At 35.3% G+C, this 19,014-nt stretch overlaps 1 protein-coding gene across 1 annotated transcript in view; it reads left to right on the top strand.

Annotated features, from left to right (window-relative positions):
* The window catches only part of LOC148126424 (uncharacterized), a 42,967-nt gene that overhangs the window by 10,681 nt on the left and 13,272 nt on the right, over positions 1 to 19,014 (top strand). The window contains exons 2-3 of the mRNA XM_087931483.1: positions 1,258 to 1,330; positions 2,881 to 2,957. Of these exons, the coding sequence (XP_087787609.1) occupies positions 1,258 to 1,330; positions 2,881 to 2,957 (150 nt within the window). The remainder of the gene's footprint in view (positions 1 to 1,257; positions 1,331 to 2,880; positions 2,958 to 19,014) is intronic.

Here is a 19,014-nt window from a genome sequence, read left to right as displayed (position 1 = left end):
CTTTATCTCCCCCAGCTTTCTTTAAAAAAAAATCAAGGCCTACAGACAATCCCACATTCACCAACACATGGAAAGTAAATCATACAGTTTGTACCTTTAAAAAAAACCTGAGCATCAGCACAATTTATTTGAGGATATCTTTTGTTATTAAAAAGATAAAAGATAACTGTAGCTTACTCCTAAAATGTCTGGGGAATGGTGTAAAAGAAATATGTGGGTGTGGGGTGGGGGAGAGAGAGAGAGGCTGCTATCTTGCAAATTACCTGGAAGTAAGGAATAATACTTACGTAAGCTTGAATAGCCATGGCCCAAACTGAGATGCTGGTGATCATGCAGTATTTCATGATCTCTTCTGTAACACAGACAATGTGGACATTCCCATCAAACCAGTATGACCAGTTCAAATACTAGTTTAGAAAAGGCAATAATAAGAATAGAGGGAAGGCTTCTGTTTCCAGTTTAGGAAATTAGAAGACTGTCACAAATCCTTTGTGTGTCTATGGGTGAGGGTGTTTATTTTTTAAAAAAAATAAGGAAGTCTTTGCTGCAGATTATATGTTCTTTATTGCAATATGCTGTTCACAGGAAAAGAAAAGGAAGTGTGCAGATTAACAAAAACCAGAAAGGAAAATGCTGATGTCTGAATGAAATGGCTAATCATTTCCTGTTTTATAAAAGTTTCAGAATGTTCACATGAAATAAATTTTACTTTTATCTATAGAGTCTGTATCAGTGGAAGTCGGGAAGGCACACATGCCTCCTCAAAACAATAGACTGAAATGCTCAGGAACAACGTGCATTTCGTGTCTTGCAGAGCCTCCAGTTAGTGTTGACAAAACTATTATTCTACTTTTTTTAAAAAACTGTTCTGGAATGCCACTTGATGAAAATGGCTTTGCCTTAAAAATATTATCAGAGGAGAAGAACAGTTTAAATAAATATTAATGGATGAAGTGTATTAATCCTACTCTTGTTTAAGTAAGAAATGGCCAAGGGATGTGTCAATGTCCTTTCATTATCCAGTCCTTTCCATTATTCTGTAAGTCGCTTGGTTTCCCATCCTTCCAAGAAAGTTTGAATCCTCAATTGCAGGAAAAGTTCTAGCCTGTTTAACATGGCAAGGTTGGAAACTGAAGAGCTCAGGATGGTACACATTCTTACTTACTTATTTATATTCTGTCTTTATTATTTTTACAAGTAACTCAATGTGGCAAACATATCCAACACATCTTTCTCCTCCTATTATCCCCACAACAGCAATCTTCTGAGGACAGTTGAACTGAGAGAGACTGACTGGCCCAAAGTCACCCAGCTGGCTTTCATGACTAAGGCAAGACTAGAACTCATTATCTCCTGCTTTCTAGCCTGGTGTCTTAACTATTAGACTAGGGGTGTCAAACTTGCATACATCACATGATGTATTGGGACATTTTTCCCCTTTGCTAAATTGGGTGGGGGTGGGCCAGCACGTGATGCATCAGGCCTGTGGGCCGTGAGTTTGACACCCCTGTACTAGACCAAACTGGCTCTTTTATAGGCCCCAGATCAACAATCTTAACCTGCAACTGTCTTAACCTTATATTCAAAAGGCACTTAACATGAGTAGCACTCCTCCAGTATTAAATTAGTATCCAAAAATCGTCTGATCATGAGCAAATAGACATAGGTAGGACTACATTATGCAGCAACAAAGAAGGTAATCTTTCTCTCACTTCACTGGGCAAACTCTCTACCACCCATTACCAACCCAACTGCTGGTCAGTTGCTGTTCAGACTTACAGTGTTTCTGAAGCATAAATCATGAGTTGATTTGCAACTGCACAAAGCAGAATCGTCCTAGAAGTCACTGCTGATGAAACAGAGATAAATAGAATTTATCTTTCACCATTCTAAGGAGACTTATAAATAGCAGTCTGATCTCACTTTATGAAGGTTACCTGACTATATCACAGACAGAATAGTTCGTGAAATACGTTGGATTATATCTATGGCAAAGTTGCATTGTTCTAAGCAGGGAAGGAGGAAAACTGTTTTAATGCAGACATGGCTTAGGGAGGCTTAAGGTTGCCTCAAATATGTTCAGGGGAATCAGATGAAGGCAACCTCCTGGATTGTGGCAGAGAAAATAAGCTGACAAGGCATTTTTATGCCACAGATAGATGCAAGTGAGAAAAGACAACCTGAAGCGGGGGGAAAAAACAAAACTGATCATCTTTTCTTTTCTGCAGTCCCAAGAATTTTGATGCAACTTTTAAAACTTTCAACAGTTGGTTGCAATTGAAAATGCATAGCAGAAATAAATTAGGGAGACAGACTAAGCCAAGAACAATGAAAACCATAAGAGAACAGAAGAATTTGGGGCCAAATCATTAAATATTACTCTTCCTCTTTCTTTTATTTACCATACACTCACCTATGTGCTGAAGCTTTTAAATTGTGGCAAGTTTTAGTTTTAGGCCATTGAGGCAACCAATCTTGTCTCAGAGGTGTAATTATGATCAGTTGGATATGCCTAATATATTAACCATCTGCTAAAGAAATTCTGTTTTCTAGCATTAAAAGGTTTGAATTGCTTCTTGACTATTCCCAAACAAAAGACCCTTTTATCAATAATAATTAATATATTAAAAATAATAATAAATATTGAAGTACAAACAGCTGCAACATAAAAAAACAAAAATGGTTCTACAGTAAAATAAATGTTGCATATGTTATAGTAAATAAAATAAATGTAACAAAGGAAAAAAACCACACATAAAAAAACAATCCTTTATATCAATTTAGTATCAACATGGGATTAATTCAATTCTGTTTCAGTTCTTAAACTTGTCGCTAAATCTACACCATATAAAACATATTGCTTTATCTTTTCATTTCTAGAATATACTTTCCAAAAATGGAAAACAGACTTACATCTCCCAACTACAGAGGGCCTTGGGTGAAGTGAACTTTTTCACGTAGGATTCAGGTCAAGCTATAGTACCAAGACAACATTAGTTACTCTTGTAACTTGATAACATTTAGATGTGGGTGGTGTCCTGCTGCACACTCAACTTTGACTGTTCCGCAGTTCAGCCAAGTGACACCTTTGTTGCATAAGCTGCACTTCTAGTTGCTTTCTGGGTACAGTTCAAGCTGCTTGTTATATAAAACCATGCATTGCACAGGGCCAGGTGTGTTTGTGAGACTGCCTCTCTTGCCTATCTTACTAGGTTAATAGTGTGGGTGCAGTCCTTAAATGTTGCCATATAATGGAATCTCAGAAACATGTCTTCTCAGTGGCTGCCTCAGTCCTTTGGAACAGCTTCCTGCCAGTGATTAAAAAAACCTTTACTTTTCAATATCCCCCTTTTAAAAAGAGAAAGACAGAGATGGTGGGTGGGTAGAGGGAAGGAAGGGAGGGAGGGAGGGAAGGAAAGAAAGAGAGAGAGAGAGAGAGAAGAAAGAAAGAGAAAGAAAGAAAGAAAGAAAGAAAGAAAGAAAGAAAGAAAGAAAGAAAGAAAGAAAGAAAGAAAGAATTTTTTAAAATTTTCTGGTTATTATTTTCTGGAGCCATTTATTATCCAAGGTTGGATATTCCAGTTGTTCATTTCATAGTTCAGGTTTGCAGCTGATACTAACTTCCCTTTTCCTTTCCTTTCCTTTACTTTCCCTTCCCTTTCCTTCCCTTACCTTCAGTTACTAATTCATGGAACAAGAGACTCAGAAGGGATCCTCCCTAACTTCTCTGTAAAAGAGATGGCAGGATAGTCTGTACTATCACACCTGCAAAAGTCTGTTAAGCCTTACAGTAAAATCATGTTTCCTGACTGGAAAGATCTACCTGGGAAGGCTGACACTTATTCACAGAAGTTACACATCTTCTGATTATTACATTATCAGTAACACTTTAATTATGATGCCATCCATCATTCACATGATTAACAGCTGTTCCCCAGACAGAAAGTACAAAACACATACCCTCTACTTATCCCCATCTTTGGAGGGGGTCTTCCTGAAGATAAATGCTTACTTTTGCCAAATGCGAAATGCCCCACATCTCCTGGCTTTCAGGTGGGAAACCTTTGTTCTTTTGGAAACTGCAAGAAGCTTTCCAGTGGGTACGAGAGAAACATGAAGTGGCTGGGGATTCAGTAGAAGAAAAAAGAGAGCTAAGATCCTTCTACAACCTTTGACTTGACTGAAATGTGGACTTTTCATAAAGAAGTATTTCCAAGTAATCAATGGGCACAAAGGCACATACTTAGTAAAATAGGATAAAGCTAGTTAAAAACTATGTTGACTTTATTTTTATTCTTTTTGTTCATTTCAAGATAATGTATTGTCTCTGATGGCTATTTTGTTGTTGTTAGTCGCGAAGTCGTGACCAACCCATCATGACCCCCATGGACAATGATCCTCCAAGCCTTCCTGTCCTCTACCATGTTCTGGAGTCCATTTAAGCTCACGCATACTGCTTCATACAAATTCTGTCCTTGTGTGTAAACTATAAAGATGCAAACTGGCAACTTTATATAGCATTGCTTTTAAGTAGGAGACAATTAGCATCATCTAAAGATCTGCTCAAACCTTTAACTTTTACTTTTTATTATTGGAGGTTCTTCTAAAATGCAGTGTGATTTACTAGTTCTATATGTTTATTTGTCCAATGATTGTTTGTGTGTAAATATTGAAGAAAAATGCCTAACACATTCTATTGATTTTTTTAAAAGGTTCAAGTCTATTTATTTCTTGTGTAATTATTCTTTTTCCTATTTCCTATAATCTTCTTTTATAGAGGAGATGCTGATTTCCCCAGTAAAATTTCTCAATACTACAGGACAAAGAAATAGTGCTATAGAATACATTAAATTTCCTTTCAGTCATGTTTCCTTTTAGCTGCCAGTAAGTTGCACAAGTCCTAACCCTATTTCTTTTGAATATAGTTGGTGGCACTCAAACAACCAAGTTGCCACATCAAAGCAAGAAGTGGAGCTATGATATGTAGGCATATGAGGTTTCTCAGAAACCTCTACGCATTTATCTTACCATTTCAATCTTGCTCTTACAACTGCTTTACAATTTCTGCCCTTAATAGTAGGGCATAACTAAGGAGAGAACAAAGAACTGAGAAGTTTGCAAGCTAGACATAAAATTGCACTCGTCTTTTATGAGTGAATACATTAGGGAAAAGTCTCCATGTGTCGTTTAAATTCTTTTCTTTTTTTAAAGTTTTTATTGGTTTTTTTAAAAAACAAACATAAACAAACAAAACATCAAACCATCTTCCATATATGTACATACAGTATGCCGGTTGGTTTACAAATTGTTTTGTGCTTCCATTTCGTAGTCTTCAATTACAATTACATTGCATATAATCTCGTATTTTCAATCAAAAATTAAATAGCTTAGTATCATTTTTAATCAATCATTTGACTATACTTTTATTCATTCATGTTTTACAAGATAATCATAATTTACTTGGTTTGTTTTATAACAGTTCATATTATCATCCCAAATCTATCCTAAAATCATTTTGTAGATATAATAAGAAAGAAGTACATCTTTATATATTTATTATTTTCTAAAAGTCTACATATTTCATTACTGTATTTTATTGTCTAACCATTGATAGAATAGATCCCAAATTTTATAAAATTGTTTATTCTCTTATTCTCTAATTTCCTCCTGTGATGGTGTTTTCTCATTTTTCCAGTTTTTGGCAAATACGATCCTAGCCTCTGTTAATACATTTACAATCAGATATTTCAAGTCTTTACTATATATTTCAGGTAAAATTCCCAATAAAAATATCTCTGGTTTCAAGTCTATATGTTTTTTTGTCATTTTTTCCAACCACATGTGGATTTTAGTCGAGTATTTTTTAGCATCCGCACAAGTCCACCACATATGGTAATATGAGCCAGGTGTCTGATGACATTTCCAACATTTTTTGGATTTATTCTTGAACATTCTTGCTATTCTTGTCGGGGGGAAATGCCACCTGTAAAATATCTTATACAAATTTTCTTTATATGCTGTTGACATTGTCAATTTTGAGACCACAATTTTTGCCATTTCTCTAAATCAATCCCATATCCAAAATTCTTCCCCCAAGCAATCATAGTTTCTTTAACTTGTTCTTCTTCTAATTTAATTTCTAATAAATATCCATACAATTTTTTAATCACCTTTTCATCAGTACGTGTCAAAATCTTATCTAAATCAGTCAATTTATCATAGAAACCTTCCATTTTAGAATCATACCTTGAATGTATTTGCACATATAAAAACCAATTCATCTTTATACCTTGTTCCTCTAGTTTTTGTATAGATTTGAGTTCACCCTTTTCATTTAATATTTCACCATATCTAACTGTTTGTTCCTTTTTGTATATTATAGGATAAGAAAATGGTTCAATAGTCGATAGCCAGACTGGAATTTTCAAATGACGTTGTCTTTTAATCTTCTCCCAGTTTAACCACAGAGACTCCCGTATATAATGTCTTCTAAAATACACCTGTGTTTTAGTTCCTTTATACCATAAAAAAGCATGCCAGCCCAACAACAGATCATGTCCTTCTAATGTCAACAATCTAGTATTTCTTAGTGTTATCCATTCCTTAACCCACATCAGATTTGTAGCTTGATAATACAACTCCCACTTAGGCAAACCAAATCCTCCTCTAATTCTAGCATCTTGCAAAAGTTTTAACTTTATTCTCACTTTCTTACCTTGCCATATATATTTCAACACAATTTTATTTAAATCTTCAAAGTAATCTTTTCCAGGCCTAATTGGAATTGTTTGAAACAAATATAAAATTCTGGGTAATATATTCATCTTGATTGTTGAAATTCTCCCTATTAGTGACAGTTGTAAATTTTCCCATTTCGCCAGATCTAGCGCTATCTGCTGTTTAAGTTTGATATAATTATTCTCTTTTAATGTACTACATCTTGCTGTCAAATATATCCCCAAGTACTTCATCTTATTCGTGACCTGAATTTTCAATAGGTTTGCCAGTTCTTCCTTTTGTCTTAATAGCATATTCTTTGTCAAGATCTTTGTCTTATCTTTATTTATTTTCAAACCAGCCATCTTTCCATATGTCTATCTTTTTTATCAATTTTGATGCTGTTTCTAAAGGGTCTTCTAAGATGAAAACCAGATCATCTGCAAATGCTTGCAGCTTAAATTCTTCCTTTTTGACTTTCATTCCGTTTATATTTTTTTCATCTCTAATATTTCTGTTTAGCACTTCCAAAGTTAACACAAACAACAAAGGTGATAGTGGGCACCCTTGTCTTGTTCCTTTTCTTATATTGATAGAGTCTGTCAGTTCTCCCTCTATCATTACCTTTGCCATTTACTTATAGTATATAGCTTCTATTGCTTGAATAAATTTTCTAGCAAAACTCATCTGTTCCAACAGTAATAACATGAATCGTCAATTCACATTATCAAATGCCTTCTGTGCATCTAGAAATATCAGAGCCATTTGTTTTTCCGGATGTGTCTCGTAGTATTCCAAGGTGTCCAAGATTACTCTCATATTGTCTTTAATTTGTCTCTTTGGCAGAAATCCATTTTGATCAGGATGAATAGAATTATTTAAATATTTTTTAAGTCTTTCTGCCAATATTGAAGCAAAAATTTTATAATCTGCATTTAATAGAGAAATGGGTCTATAGTTCTTAATTTGTAATGGATCGGCCTCCTCTTTTGGAATAAGTGTAATATAGGCTTCTGACCATGATTTAGGTATCTTCTTCTTTAACATAACTTCATTCATAACTTCTAGCAATGGAAGATTCAACGATTCTTGTAATGTTTTGTAAAATTCTGCCAGCCAGAAGTCCATTATGGGTCTTCTTGAGTGCTTCAGTTAACTCCATCATCGTTATATTGCTTTCTAACATTGTTTCAGTCTCTGTAGGTATCTGAGGTAAATTAGCATTCTGTAAGTACTGTTTAACTCTTTCCTCATCAATATTCTCTTGCATATATAATTTCCCATAGAAGTCTCGAATGATTTCCTTCTTCTCTTTACTACCATAGCAAACTTGGCCTTGGTTATCTATTAATTGCAATATTTTCCTTGATTCTTTCTCCTTTCTCAATTTATATGCTAACCATCTACCTGGTTTGTTTGCGTCTTCAAAGTAGTTCTGTTTAGCACCTCTAATTTTCTGTGCTAATTCTTCTTTTTCTATTTGACGCATTTTATGTTTAATTATATCCATTTTTAGCTTGATGTCCTTTTTCTGTGGCATTTTCTGTAGCTCTTTTTCAAGTCTGTTATACTCATCCTCTAAGGCCTTAGAGGCTAATCTTTTCATAGTATTTCTTTTCCTTGTATAGTCTATTATCAAGCCTCTAACATATGCCTTCATTGTATCCCATACATTCTGAATTGATGTATCTTCTTTTTTGTTTTCTCTAAAGAAAAAAGCCAATTCTTTCTCCATCCACCATGTGAAGTCTTTTTCCTTTAAAATAGTATTATTTAATGTCCATCAAGATCTTATTTTTTGTCCTTTCCATTTAATTGTTATTGGATTGTGATCTGCCCAAGTACTTGTTTCAATATTTATTTCTTGAATATTAGTTATTAATTATGTTGACATCCATATCATATCTGTTCTGGACCATGATAAGTGTCTATTTGAATAGAAGATGTATTGTTTAGTTTTAGCATTTCTTTCTCTCCATGTATCTTTTAAGTTTATTTCATCTACCATTTAAAAAAAAAAGATTTAGGGAGAGTCTTTCTGTTTTGCTTTATTGTTTTCTGTGCTGTATAGTCCAATTTATTGTCTACAATTCCATTAAAATTTCCCATCATAACTATATTAGCATAGTCCAGTTCAATTATTTTCATATGTAATTTTTTGTAGAATTCTTCTTGTTTGTCATTCAGAGCATAGATTGCAATCAGGAGTGTTTTCGTATTATTGTCCATTATTTCCACCATTAGTATTCTTCCCATCAGTATAAATCAATTTTGCTGCGGTGGTCTCTTTAATATATAAAACCACTCCTCTTTTCTTACATTGTGTCAAGGAAGTAAATATTTTCCCTAATTTTGGCTGTATCAACAATTGTTCATATTGTTTTTTAATATGTACTTCTTGTAGACAAATTATATCAAATTTTAATTTCTCTAATTTATGAAAGGTTTTCCTTTTAATGGCTGAGTTAAGTCCATTTATATTAATTGTAATCATTTTTTTCTCTTCCATGATTATATTTTGTAGTTAAGTTTAGCAGTTCTCATAGATCTTAGTTCACATTGTTCTTTGGCTTCCACCTTTCCACCTACTGCACCTTCTTCTTTTTCAGTCGCCATTTGGCAGTCCTCTTGGAATTCAATTAGTGAGATCTCTTTTTCTGCCTCTTCCTCTTTCCCTCCAAAAAATTCTGTATAAAATAATTCCGCTTTCTCAATTGAGTCAATTCTATGTCTCTGTTCTTGCCATGTGAACATTAAACCTTCTGGAATCAGCCATCTATAATTCACCTCTTTTTAAAGTAGCATTTTAGTCAGGAATCGGTATTCTCTTCTCATCTCTCTCACTCTTCTGGGTATTTGTTTCAAGACCAAAATCTCCTTGTCTTTATATTTCAATGTTTTCTCTTTTGCCACTTGCAATATTTGCGTTTTAATGGCTTTCTTTGTAAATCTAATATGAACTTCTCTTGGTAAGCTATTTCTCATCGCATATCTTGTGAAAACTCGATAAACCTCATCTATTCCATCCATCATCTTCTCTTGAGTTATTTTCAAAGTTTCAGCCAGTATTTCTATCATCTCAGCTAAGTTTTGTCCTTTTTCTTCCTCTATGTTTTGGAATCTAAGATAGAATTCTGATCTATCCATCTCCCATCTCAACATACCACTTTTATCTTGTTCAACCACCATTAATCTATTATCAATATCTCCAATCTTCTTGTCTCTTTGTTTATCTTCTTCTTCAATTTTTTGGAATCTCTCATCATACTTCAACATCATTTGTTGGATGTTCTCCACTGTTTCTTCAGTTTTCCCTGTTCTTTGTTCAATGTTCTCTGTTCTTTGTTCAATGTTCTCTGTTCTTTGTTCAATGTTCTCTATTCTCTTTTCAATATTATCTGATCTTGCTTGAATATTTTGAATTCCTTGCATAATCATCTGCAGAGTCATTTTTTCTTGTTCTTTTTCTTGCTTTAACATTGTCTGTATTGAACATTGTCCTCCAGATGGTGGAGAGGAAGAAGTAGAAGTTGATGAACCAGGAGCTGTAAATTTCCTACTCATTTTAAGCAATTCAAAACCTTCAGGTTCTTCTAAACCTTAATCCAATTGTGAAATAACCAATTATAGTTCAAAATAAAAATAGTAGAAAAAAGAAGCCCAAAATAATGATAAAAAAGGGGAGGACAAAATTTCTTCAGGTTCTTGTATACCTTAATCCAATCAGTAGTTAGATGAAGAAAAAGGCTTGAAAAAAGAAAAAAAAGGAAAAGGAAAAATTCTTCAGGTTGTTCAACACCTTAATCCAATTGAAGGGTCTCAGATAGAAAAGAGTGCATAAGAATAAACAGAAAGGTAGATGAAAAAACAAAAATACCAGGAAAGGGGAAAAAAGGCTATTCCCTTAAAAAAATAACATTAATACTAAAGCTTTCCCTTTAAAATAATAAGTAAACATAGAGATTGGACTTCCAAAGAAAAAAAGGAAAACAAAGACAAGCTCCAACAAAGCCAAAAACCCAAATAGTTATTACAAGAAAAAAAAAAAGATAAAATGAAATACAATAAAGCTGGTGAGGAGGGATAGCACAACTTCAAAAAAGTAAAAAGAGCACACTGCACTTTGTTTAATTATCCAAGGCTCTTATCATAGCTCTCTTCTCCAAAAACCTATCACCGTTTTTCCCCCTAGATTTCAACACCAGACTCCAGCTATTGATAGAAACCCAGAAGAGCACCTGCAATAATACTCTCCCATGCTCTTCCCTCTATCTTATCAAATAGCAATGTCCTTGAAAAAGAGTCTCAGTTCTTTCTTTCTCAGCTTTGTCTGGTCACAGGGAAATAGAATATTTTCAAGCCTCTAGTTGGCAGTGTTACAAAGTTTCTTTGCTCTCACTTTCCCCCTCCTTTTGCAAGCAAGATATGATAAGAATTAATAAAAAAGAAAAAGATATTTTTAAAAAAAGAAATAACTAAAAGGGAGCCTCTAGCCTAAAATATTACAAAATCAAAAAGGAGAAACAAAAATAGATGTAAAAGAAAAAACCAGTCCAGTTTCAAAATATAAGATCATGTATAGAAAATCCAGCAATGAGGAAAAAAAAACATTACTTTGACATTCCTGTTTAAAATCGCCACTTAATCATTTCTGTCAAAACTTTTACAGATTCTTTCTTTTCCTTAGGGTGTCCTTTCAGATCTTAGAATAAAGAAAAAGTTCTCCCCAAACCGGTACACTCTCTCTTTCCGTTCTCTTTAGTTTCAGAGCTGTCCCAACTTCAGCAGCTTTAATGGCTGCCACTCTGCCACTGGCAAAAAGAGCTTCTCCTGGATCTTCCAGGGACTTTGCGGTATCCCTGGAATCGACAGGATACGCTCTTCATTTTCACCATCTCTTCAGGACGGTTTAGATCTGATAGGACTGTCCAGGAGCAAAGATATTGGCAACAATCTCAGACCTCCAAGATTGCATGCCATATCAGCGCGACACCAGCTCCACCCTCCCATTTAAATTCTTTTCTTATAGAATACCCAGTTGATGGAAGGAGGGCTCACATAAGAAATATGGCTAAACTATCTCTCACAAATAAAGGCAAGTATATGTATCCCAGGATAATGTTGCAGGATCCACTCTGAGTCAATCACAGGGACCAGAGGTTTTGTCTTTCAAGCTTTTGGGCTTGTGCTAGAGCCTATCTTCAGTGTGACACATTCTGGTGAGAGAGGAGTTCCCTGAGGATGGGCTCCAGCATGAGTCCAAAAGCTTGAAAGACTAAAACTCTGGTCCTGGTGATCAATCTCAGTTGGATCCTAAATCATCTCTTTCATATTTATCATGTTTCCAACATCTCCCTTTTCTTTTCCAGATTCCAAAATTACCCTTACATAGACCTTTGAACAATTACCCCCCCCCCAATACTATAACCCCAACAGACCCCCAAACTTTCCATTCTATCCAGCACCTGAACCCATTTCTACTGGTCACCTATAGATAATCAGGACTTGCAAGTTTCCAGTGGAACTTTACTGAGCTATTGGAATTTCCCCATGTTAGGAGTCCTGGCTCAACCCACCTCCCAACTTCTGGATCCTTCTCCCAATCCACAAACATGTTAAAGTTTTGGAAAATTACTTTTTAGTCATGATATGCTACTCTGCCAACTTTATAGCTACTTCTTTTTACAGTTAGTCTTTTTACAAAGCCTCAAACATCAAACAGGGCATGAATTGAGAAGAAGGGACAGTGTTTGCATACCTTTTATTTTTGCAGGCTCCTATGTTATCAGTTGGAAGTAAACTCATTGTCTTTATTTGGAGTCATTTGAATGTTGCAGTTAGCAGGGAGATGAATGACTTAAAACTATAAATGATGGTGTTACTGAAGAGATTTGAGCTTGTTCAAATATTTGAAAATGTCAGGTAAAGCACTCAACATATTCTTACATCCAAGTGCGCTTTCCAATCCAAAGGCCCTCAAAAGGCAAAGAACTGTAGAATTTTAAAATCATTTTAAAAGCATTGAGCAAGTGAGGTTAGTCTTCAAAGAACAAAAAGCTATGCAGTTATTGGGGTTTTTTTTCCAAATGTTTTGTTGTGAATCCTCCTGGAAAATAATCCTAAATTCCTGATATAATATTTGATACATTGTTGACAAGCTAAACTAGATTTACTAACTTCATAAAGCAGAGAGATTTCCCCAAACTGACTTCCTCCAGATGTTTTAAATGCAATTCTTAGGATTCTCAGTATGTTCATTGGATCTTCTGGGAATTCTACTCAAACATCTGGAAAGTGTCAGATTGTAAAAATCTTCTTTAAGGATACTGAAATTTATATCTTTAAATCATTACTATGGATTTCAGCAAAAAAAACAATTTTTTAATATTTTTTTTGTGTTGGTTAGAGAGTCATGTCACTCCTTCTACCATAGGTAATAATAACGCAGAAAGCACCACTGGCTTCTTTTATGTATTGCTACATTTTTAAAAAAGAAATTTGAACCATTGCAAGTATATTGATGGAGTTTTCTGTTAGTTCAGTAATCAGACCATATCACATTTTGTGCTTCTGCATTTAATATGAACTCAATCTGGGCATTTTGTGTGTAGGTTTGGACAAGGCTGATTTGGAATGATGATGTTCTTGCTATTTTTGATTTATTTTTCAACTCTGTATGGTAATCATCTAACAATTTGGTACTTGGGAATGCTGTTTGAATAATATACTAAGCTTTATCCCTTCATATTTGGAGAAATAAAATAAATTAGTATTCTGTAGGCAACCCTTTGTCTGAAAATAGAAAATAGAGCTCTCCCCACCACAGGTGCTGAGTTTTCTGTGTTGCATTCTATTATTGTGCAAAATGCACAACTCCTGCTCTTGAGTATCTTATTGTGTGCCAAGTTCAACTGAAATTTTTTAGGTAGCATTTTCAGGTTACTGCTATCTCAGCAGTTAGACTACAAGGAACTGCAATTATGACTGACTTTGAAATTAGGTTGAATTCATTGCCTATCAGAGAAAAAGGCAGAATCTCAAAGTGTGTAGGCTTTCATTAGAAATCAAGATAAATGTGAAGGGATTGAAAGTATTATGGGAATCAGGTATAAACATTTCTGTATCTGTGTCTTTAGTATCTTATTAAATTTATATAAAAATTGCTGAAATTGCTGATTTTGGTCAAAATTAAGGCCAACTCAGTGAAAGATAGTATTTAATACCAAAAGGGATTGTACAGTTTATTGAGGGATGGGCATAAAGGCTGGGAAAAAAAACAAGCTTATTCAGCTGACATTGAATGAACACTCAGTTGACATTTTAAGAAATAAGCTTAATTTTCAGCAGTGACTAAAACACGAAAACATTGTTCTAAGCAAGCCCTAAGAAGGCTTAGAGTAGGCTTAAAATATACCTAAGAGCTGTCTCCTTGGATATCTGACTAGTTGGTTTGATCTGACAGTATTAGCATGTACCTGATTCCTTCAATTAAGCAATACCAATTATTATGACTCAGGAAGTGTGCTTTTTCTAGAATGAGGTTCTCTTTGAAGTCTAGATGCAATAGATATCTCCCCACTAGATATCTTGATTCATGATTTTCACTATCTTGTGTCAATTTTTTCTCTGACTGTATATCTATTCTTTTTTTACGTTGTGAACTGCCCAAAACAAATTGCCATTATCATTATTATCTCTGAATGTATAATAGGATGCATGCCTACTATTGTACAGAATGGTCCAAATGTTGCTATCACTTTAATGTTTCCAGCAATAGAATTTAGAACCAAGTTTCTGCTTGAATGAAAGGAAGAAAAACTTGAGAAAAATCTCTGTTTGATTTAAAGGGAAATGTAGAAGACAAGACTAAACATATGCCTCTCCTGAAAGTGATAATACCTACAGGGCTTAGAGGCAGCATTGGTCATTATCAAGAGTAAGCACAATGTTTGGGGAAAGAGAATGATGGGGACCATGGCCTTCAAAGAAGTATTGAATAGAAAGCAGAAGCAGAGCAGAAAGAGTGAAGAAGAGAGAGTGCAAACCTTGTGGAGCAATGACTATTATTCTCATTATCTTGTATCAGAATCAACTCCTCCTCTTGTATCAGAATCAACTCCTCCCAGTTAAGCCCCTTTGATCCCACTGGAAGTCTTAGGGAATGTTAAGATTTATTTGATTTTGTACTTAGAATTTTCCTCCCTTTATAGTGGAGACACCATATGCTTCAATGTCAATTGAATAAGCCTTAATTTATTTAACTAGTGATCACATCTTTCTGGCTATAGTCAGATCTTTCTAAATAGATCCTTCTTTGAAGAATGCTTCTTCATGGAACTAGCCTTGGTTTTATGTTTAGGAGGAGAGGAAAGAAAAGAGAGAATATAATGATTTTGGGAGAATCTAAGTGGTATTATATGGTGCAGCAGGCATTTTGGCATCCGTAGTCTCCATGTTGCTAAGATCCAAGAAATCTGTGACTTGTTTAACTATAATAGGTTGAATAAACCAAACTTGGCTAGGTGTAATTTACAAGCCAAAATGATTAGTTGGCAAAGTGCACTGTGCTAAAATGAAGCAAGCCAAATTGTAACTAATGTGTGACAATGCAATTGTGCTCTGTGGGCAAATATATAATTTTCCCCAAATGTGACTCAAACATTTAAAGTTATTTCCTTGTTGCAAAAGTCTGAGAGAAAGAATCCAAATCATGGTTCAAGGTTATAGCTGAGTAATTAATAATTTAGTCCTGCTTGAGAAAATGGTCTGTCTGCCAGATCCTGACTGAACCGGTCATATAATCTAGCAGACCAGATTCCCCAACCAGAAGGTGTAAAATTTAGTCTGCATTATCAGAAAGAAAGATGGGTTGTATCAATTAATTGGCATATGTTTCATTCTCAAGGCTAAGACAAGAAAGAAAACAGCTACCGGTAAAAAAATTTCTGGGCCTCTGGCACTGCAGGCCTGTTTGTTCATAGAAAGACCTCCAATCCTAAACAAGGCAACTTCACAATTTTTAAATAAGATCCTGTTTTCACGTGGTGAATATTCCACACAGTTTATGAAATTGATCCTGTGTTGTTTAGCATGTTTCCCTTTGCAGTGAGGGATCCTTGAAAATGACATTTACTCCAACTGAAAGCTAAATTCACTCAGATTCATCCAGAAGACACTGGCTTGCATTAAAGGCAGTCCAAAAAAGAATTCCCAAGAATGTTCAGGTTTGCTGTCAGGAACTATCGAGCACATTTTTCTCCATAATATTAGATTTCTGAATAAAAAGGCTTGGGTCACTATCCTTTTTTCAGCTCAGATTCTTCCTGTTGTCAGTGTTTTTGAAAACTGTGTAGGAAGAAATTGATAGGGTCAGGCTAGGAAAATACTTGGCCAGTCCCTCTTGGCCAGTTGTTTGGAACTTCATGACATACAGGCATGTAATGCCAAGTGATCTCTTCAGCATATTTCCTATAGCATAAGGCAGGCTGTAGGAAAACAACCCTTTTTGACAGCAGCACAGAAAGTCTGTCACTTCTCTATTTCCAGGGTTGAGGCCACTTGAATGAGGATTTGTAACTAAGGTTGCCAAAGTACATTGGGGTGGAAAATAGCAAACTGGAATTCCATTGTTTGCTATAGAAAGAACATATGGAGAAGTAGTCAAGCTACAATCATGCTATCCAATTGTGTACATTCAGTATCCTTAGAATGGTCACAATCTCTTACCGAAAGGAGAGTTGGAATGGAATTATTGAATTATTTTACTTATTATACCTTCAAATGAATATCACAATTGGACTGACTAGATGTTGATTCTGAAGTTTGGGGTCCTAACCAAGATTCTACAAGTCATGGAGGCTCTGTTATAAGGGTTGGTCAACCGTCAACCAGATATTTAGACTTGATTGGTACTTTTTATTGACCTACCAAGTTTTTCCCAAGGACCTGGGATGAATAGATGCTGTTGTTAAAGGTAATGTCATAGGATGCAAGGTGTTCCAAGTAAAACTACCTTTTGTAATTGACTGATGGTGATTTTGTCAATGCCAATATTATTCAAGTGGTGTTCCAGATGCTTTGGAATTACACCCAAGGCACCATACTATCCTTGTTTTCTTTTTTCATACTTGTTCTATTTGCAAATCTTTACATTTTGTGATCCCCGCCCCCAGTTCTTTCTTTTCTATTCTCCTTTGTCCAGCTGTTGCAATGCCCACTAACCAAACTTTTGTTTTGTCTTAACAGTTTAGTCTGGAGTGTTGAGTAGCAGATGCTTGTCTGTTTTTTAATTTTCCTACTGTTACTTTGTCTGTTTTGTGGTTCCATCAGTTTTTGCTTGCAGGCAAGTTGCATTTCTTGAAGATATTCTGTTGAATTATTGTTGCTACTATGTCATGCTATTGTTTGTAAGTCAGCTTGTGCAATCTTCTTGTAGCAACTAACAAAGTGGTCCATTGTTTCTTCAGCTTCTTTGCAGAAGCGACTTTTGCTGTCACTGTCTTCTCAACTCTGGCTTTATATACATTTGTTCTTAAGGCCCGGTCTTTTGCAGCCAGAATTAGCCCTTCTGTCTCTTTCTTCAACTTTCCTTCTTTTAGCCATTACTAGGTAAGAAAATCACAAGGGCCAAAAGACACATAGCCATAGACATATATTGAGGGGAAAAACAGACTATAACCTGTAAAAGAATCTTCTCAAGTTCCAGTTCACAGTATATATGTTATACATATTTTTCACCTTATTTTATTCAGAGACACAACTGAAAAATGTGTTGCTGAATATTTGCTTGTTAATACCCAATTTTGGCAGTGCACATGAGGAGGGGTGGACTATCAGCAGAGAAATGGTGTGAAGCTACATGCAGCTCGCAATGATGGGTTGCCTACCAATGACATATACTATACCACATGATAGTCAATATTACGGCATTTTTGCAGACATTGTACTGTATATGTGTATGTAAATATTTCAGTCTTTCAAACAAGATTGATCATAGAGGTCTTTCCTATTTAATTTGCACATGGGTACTTTATTTTTCTATCTTCATTTTTAGTGCTCTGGTTTTATTGTATTGCAAACAGTTGCTGGGGTGCATCCACAGTTTCGTTGTACTTGTACAATGACAATAAAGTTGTTGTTGTTGTTGTTGTTGTTGTTGTTGTTCTTCTTCTTCTTCTTCTTCTTCTTCTTCTTCTTCTTCTTCTTCTTCTTCTTCTTCTTCTTCTTCTTCTTCTTCTTCTTCTTCTTCTTCTTCTTCTTCTTCTTCTTCTTCTTCTTCTTCTTCTTCTTCTTCTTCTTCTTGTCTTTCCAAATGGCCATTACTTCAGTAAGCAAACAAACCAAACTTATCTCATGTCCCTATAACATTAATTATGTAAATTAAGAAGTATAGAGCTTATGGTGTATACTGCCCGCCAGCCCCCGTGAACAGTTCCCAGCACTTTTTCTTTTCTTCCCTCCTTTCACATCACTGATGTCTTAGTTTGTAAGCTTGTTCTTTGCTGTGATAGTGTCAGGAGTAAGGATCATGATCCAAGTATGATTTCTTTATTTGACTTTAGCCCACCTTTATTATTTTTCTAACTGTAGAGAACAAACATACCTAATATTCCTTCCTCTAATTATTTTCCCTCAACAACAACAACAATCCTGACAGGTGTGTTGGTCTGAGAGAGTAACTGGGCCAAAGTCATCTGGCCAGCTTTCATGCTTAAGGCAGGACCATAATTTATAGTCTCCTGGTTTCTAGGCCAGTACCTTAACCATCACACAAAATTGCTGTGTTCCTCCAACCTATCCTGTCATGTTTAACACACTCTCCTTTTGCTTTTTCTTCATCTCCTGCCTCCCCTCATCTCAACTATGGTGGGCAGAATGGGACAACTAACCACGACCAACTCATCACAGCCATCTTGCTGCAGGCAACGTGCCCCAGGACAGTTCTGTGTGGGATAATTCAATGTGATAAATGTTATCTTCCACTGTTATTTCCATTGAGAAAAATGGAAATAATGTCCATGAAACAGTAGCAGATAGCATTTATTAAATTGAATTATCCCTCATGGATTTGTGGCAAGTTGTCCCACAACAGATTGACTCAGTGAGAGCCTTGGTGAGGTTGCTGCAGTGAATTGTCCTAAACCCCATGGTGAGAATATCAGAGTAGCATATCTGACTAACCTCGGTCTCCTCCTTGTCCAACAGGAGTGGTTGAAAAGAAAGTTGAATTCTCCCTCAGATAAAGGAAGGGGGTTCTACCTTGTCCATATTAAAAGAAGAATGTATGAAATATTTCAT

The sequence above is a fragment of the Pseudonaja textilis genome, chromosome 3 (genome assembly GCF_049901715.1).
Source record: "Pseudonaja textilis isolate UNSWEBS1 chromosome 3, rPseTex1.2, whole genome shotgun sequence".
In the NCBI taxonomy this organism is placed as follows: Eukaryota; Metazoa; Chordata; class Lepidosauria; order Squamata; family Elapidae; genus Pseudonaja; species Pseudonaja textilis.
Note: the sequence above shows the minus strand (reverse complement) of the source record. Positions and strands in the feature narration are given on the sequence as shown.